At 37.7% G+C, this 5,485-nt stretch overlaps 1 protein-coding gene across 1 annotated transcript in view; it reads left to right on the top strand.

Moving 5' to 3' along the window:
- Positions 1 to 5,008, top strand: part of PEX1 (peroxisomal biogenesis factor 1) — a 51,090-nt gene extending 46,082 nt beyond the window's left edge. Inside the window, exon 24 of the mRNA XM_006779263.2 lies at positions 4,749 to 5,008. Coding sequence (XP_006779326.1) covers positions 4,749 to 4,833 — 85 coding nt within the window. The 3' untranslated portion in view covers positions 4,834 to 5,008. The remainder of the gene's footprint in view (positions 1 to 4,748) is intronic.
- Positions 5,009 to 5,485: the final 477 nt, after the last annotated feature.

Genomic DNA, 5,485 nt, shown 5'->3' with positions numbered 1-5,485 from the left:
TTTCCCTTAACAAAAATCTATCTCCATACTTTTTTCCCCCCACGTTTTTAAAAAAATTTTAGAGTAAGAGAGAGAACATCTATCAGTTGCCTCCCACATGCATCCTGACTGGGGATTGAACCCACAGATGATGCTCCAACCAACTGAGCCACCTGGCCAGAGCCCTCATACCATTTTACTAAAAGCAAACCTACTTTCCTTGTATACAGAGTTCTTATTTCTTATAGTTTTAATTACATATATTAATTAGAATCCCTAACCCTTAAAAACCTTAATTTCTTGTAATTCTGAAATGTTACACCAGCATTCTGTAGATTGGCAAATCTATGAATACATTTAATAACTTCTAGATCATAACCCTCTTTCTACTAGTACAATTTTTCACTGTAGCATAGGACATGTTTACTAATACATCCAAATATTGTAGTAAGAAACCCATGTTCGCCAAGGCCGGTTTGGCTCAGTGGATGGAGCGTCGGTTTGCGGACTGAAGGGTCCCGGGTTCGATTCCGGTCGGGGGCATGCACCTGGGTTGCGGGCACATCCCCAGTGGGAGATGTGCAGGAGGCAGCTGATCAATGTTTCTGACTCTCTATCTCTCTCCCTTCCTCTCTGTAAAAAATCAATGAAAATATATTTTAAAAAAAAGAAATCCATGTTCAGTAGTGGTTCAGTATTTTCTCTTACTTAAAAATGATCTAGTCAATGAGCACCCATCATTTAAATTAGCAAAACTCTAAGAGTGTAAGTTACCAAAAAGTTTTGAAAAATTATTCAAGTAGACCTCATAAAGCAACTGTTATTGAAAAGTTCACTTACGAACTTTAATTTTTTCTTAAAAATATTTAGATTACTTGTGAAAATTTCATGAGACATTAAAATAGATAACCATTAATGATAAATTTTGTAACATGAGCTTATTTTACTAAGAAACCGGGGTAGAACAAAAGTATGTCAACATTATATTAAATGCGAATAACTGAAAACATGACTATTGTAATTAAACAAACTTTTTTTCTAACTAAAGATTATCCCAGATCATGTAAATTTGAAAAGCATTAGAGTTAGTTTCTATTATATTTTTGAGAGTTTAGAACTATTTAACTTAATAAGTGCTTATTTTTTAAGCCAACTAAATAAAGCTTTTTTACAAATTAATTTTGGCAGTACCATCCGATTGGAGGAAAGTATCACATACACATAACATACGTATATCCATCCATAGACATTCACAAACACACCGACACAGAGAGCCTATAGAAGTGGTTCTCAACCTTTTGGTCCTTTAAATACAGTTCCTCATGTTGTGACCCAACCATAAAATTTTCGTTGCTACTTCATAACTGTAATGTTGCTACTGTTATGAATCGTAATGTAAATATCTGATATGCAAGATGGTCTTAGGCGACCCCTGTGAAAGGGTCGTTCGGCCACCAAAGGGGTCGCAACCCACAGGTTGAGAACTGCTGCCCTATAGCTTCCATTCCAAAATTTTAGCCATGAGTCAGGTACAATAATATAAAACTCACTAGTTTATAATTAACAGTTGAATCCAAATTGTGTCTCTGGTAGAACAAGTTAAGATTACTTGCTCAAATGGCTGATGGTTTTTACTAATATTTGTGGAGAAGACTTCCAAGATGTATATTTGCCCTTGACAAGTAATCTTATGGAGGCTCTGGACTAGATCTGGGACTGGGAGCTTCTGTAACCATCTGTGTTGTAGAAAGTCCTTTTCAGTCTCAGGTGATTGGGGGTAGTGTTTTGGTTATCTCCTGAGGTGTTTATATTTTAAAGACATGGTAAGATTTACATCTTCAAGGGAGAAAGAATGCATGTTTTCTCCTAGGAGTCGTGAGACGTATTTCTCTGTTATCAGAAGTGTAGGATAATTACTATTTAAATTTTTCCTCTTTTTAGGACAATTCTGTTCTAAATATCTCTAAGCATTTTGAGAGGAACAGAGTAGATTTGGGGGTTGGTAAAGATAGGTAGACTTTGAAATGTTTCTAGAGCCACATTTCTGGTTTGGCAAAGAATCCAGTTTGTAAAATAACAGTCTCTTGACCATCCATCCAACTACCTGCAGATTTTCAGTTAAGGTGGGAATCAAAAGATGCCTGTATGCAAAACTGCAGGGTGTAATGCAGTATGCCTTTAAAAAGCCTGTATAAGGTGTTCAACCTTGGATCAGTTCACCTTATGGGGAAAGGCTCTACTGTTGCTTCTTCCAGCCCTTGAGTAATCGGCTCCCCTGTGAGAGGGTTTCCACGGAGCCATCTGGCTTGTCTGATAACTGCAGTAGCATCAAGGTCCCTGTCAGCGGGGTTTTGATAGATAGTAACCTCTCTGACTTCTCTCTAAAATTGGTAGGATATTCTGAATATAGAGGTAACTACATCCACCAAGGACATGATTCTTCTCAATTTCATGCCTGAGTAACCTATATAACCCCCAGGGAGGTTAAAACAGGCAGACTGTGGTACATATATATAGTGGAATATTACTTGGATATAAAAAAAAGAATGAAATCTTACCATTTGTGAGAGCATGGACGGATGTAGAGGGCATTATGCTAAGTGAAATAAGTCAGACAGGTAAAGACAGATACCATATGATTTCAGGAATATGTGGAATCTAAGGAACAAACAAAACTGAAACAGACTCATAGATAGAACAGACTGATGGTTGCCAGAAAAGAGGGGAGTATGGGAAGGCTGGGTGAAAAAAAGTGAAGGAATTGAGAAGTACAGATTGGTAATTACCAAACAGTAATGGGGATATAAAGTACAGCATAGGAAATAGAGTCAATAATATTACGTATGGTGCCAGGTAGGTACTGGAAATATCGGATATGGGATATTTTGTAAAATATAATTGTCTAGTCACTATGTGGTATACCTAAAACTAATACAAAATAACACTGAATGTAAACTATACTTGAAAAAACAATAGGCAGGCAGAGCTGGACTTTGAGAAAGGAACTGACATTGGATGTGGTAATTTCTGTTCTTTCATCTGGTTAAGGGAGTCCGTGCAATTAGCAGCAATACTCCTGTGTATCCTCTTTCCACAGGTGCCAGTAGGCGATTGTTTAGCATGAGAGCTCTCTAACTAAATTTTTTTAAATTTAGAAGTTTTCCAATTCAAAGGATCCATCAGCTGGCCATTGACAAGTAGCATCTTTAATTAATCTTAATAGTGATGCAAACCAATAAGCCTTTGTGTAACTTAAGCATGGATGCAAGAGGTGTCCCAAAAGAGGATGCAAAAGATGCAGCCCTCACAAGACCCATCAAGTTCATTCCCAGAATTAACCATTGTAGGAGGTGGTAAAACAATGGTGCCGTGAAAACAGTGTCTCTGGTTTCCCAGAGAACATGAGATGCCTCCAGTCACAGGCCTGCTCATCTGTGGCACTGGGCAGGCACTACGGAACTGGGACTTCTCAGCACTAAGAAAACCATGAAGGTTGAGATGACAAAGTCCCCTTTGGTTGGGAGCCTTTAAGACCAGCTCCCTAAGGGCTGACCCAGTTGGACAGAGTGCTGCTTGTTACTTCTGTCTCAGAGTCTACTCAGCTGGCTGCAGGTACAAACTGGTACTTGCATCTTTTGGCTGACCGAGGCCAGAGAGAATATTCTCACTGGTTACAAAGCCAAACTCTCAAGACAGAACAAGATGAGAGGAAACCCTCTTTCAGTTTTTTTTAAATAGGGGACCCGCATCAAAGTCTCCCGAAACAGGTGCAGGGCTGGCTCAAACCACAGGCTTACAGGACTTACCTACTTTCTACCCTAGGATTTTCCTTCTTATGATAAAAGACAGACAAAAGGGGGAAAGGACCAATAGAAAATGAGTACTCATAACAGATCTTTATCAGTCACTATACCCAAGCAACTAGTTCACACAAGTATTTTGTCCTGCTGATCTAAACTTAGGAAAAGGAAAAGGACTCCCACTGTCCAGGTGACTGAGGCAGTAACAGTTCTTACCTTCGCCGGCTCTGGTCTGAGGTCCCATTTAATTTCGTGCCTATGGGAGCCACATCAAAATGTGAGACTCAGAGGCAGCAAGGCAGTTGAAGCTTCTGTGTTATTCTAAGCTAAGGAAAGGGATGGGGCCAGGGCTTCAAAGGGGACAGGGGGAGGAAGGCGATTCACAACTGGGTGTGTGCTAATCCGTGTTTGTCCTGCTGTGCAGGTAAGGCTTTCAGATAGTTACCCTGGTATAGCTGCCTTTCTGGCACAGGCCCCCTATCTCAATTCGAGGCAATTGTGGGGGCGGTAAAAAGCTGCTTCCTTCTGAGTCTGCTGGGTCTTGATTCCTTTTAGCTCAAAATGATGCACCTGCCAAAGTGGCACATTTTGGGGTGACCAATTCTGCTCCCCTCAACATAAGTAATATGAAAGTATAACTATAAAGGTTATACTCAGTCTCCTGCACAGTGGGAGAGTCCTTTTCCTTTTTCTAAGTTTAGATCAGCAGTATAACTATAAAGGTTATACTTTTATATTACTCATTGCCATTTGTACTTTATCTTTCTAAATTTATCCCCTTTGCTCCTTTTTCTAGAGAGGTGTTCAACTTTTGAAAATATATTTGTAAGAACTTTAATTTCTGTTATGAGCACTTTTTTCCAGTTTCCCTTATGTTTCTTAAAACATAATTCTATTTACAAAGAATCCATTGTCTTTTGTAATTTTAGCATTTACATGTATTAAATATTATCTCACTTCTTTTTTAAGGTATGAAAACTTTCAAAATCCAAAGAAGAGGAAAAATCAAAGTGGAATAATGTTTCGACCTGGGCAGAAAGTAACCCTAGCATAAAATAAACTTTTTTTTTTTTTTTGTGACTTGTCTATGTTGTAACAGTAAATATGGTGTCTGTAAATTTTTTTATTTAATAATTAACTTTATAAAACTAAAGATTTGTAAACCTGTGGTTATATAATGATAAGGATTACTTGAGATTAATATTATATAATAAATTGGGATATTTATAGTAAATTCTTTATCTTATTTCCTATAAATATATATTAAATCTTTAATGAAATAACATTGGCCAAAGAGTAGAGAATGTAATTAAATACATTTCTTAGACCTAACAATTGCATATTCACTATCTTTCTTGCATTTGACAAGTTTTATGCTTAGCAACTTTTTGACTGTTTTGGAAACAAAATACCCTATTTTTCACAAATCCAATTAACTTTTCTTCTTATATCAGCAAATGTGCCATTTTTACAAAATTCAAATAAGTTTAATTATTCCCTTGACCAGAAGTGAATCACATCCCCCTATACACTCCATCCAGCTCCAAGGCCAGGGTCTTGAATGATGTCCATTCCTCCCCCCGTTTCACCTTGGCTTTATTTCGATATTGGATCTATGAACTACATTGTACAGTCAGCCACTATCAACACAAACTGTGTAGTAATGTGGTAAGGGGAAAGGAAAAGGAGAAAGTTAGGTGAAATAC

Source organism: Myotis davidii, unplaced genomic scaffold, assembly GCF_000327345.1.
Source record: "Myotis davidii unplaced genomic scaffold, ASM32734v1 scaffold187, whole genome shotgun sequence".
In the NCBI taxonomy this organism is placed as follows: Eukaryota; Metazoa; Chordata; class Mammalia; order Chiroptera; family Vespertilionidae; genus Myotis; species Myotis davidii.
This window is presented reverse-complemented; position numbering and strand designations above follow the sequence as displayed.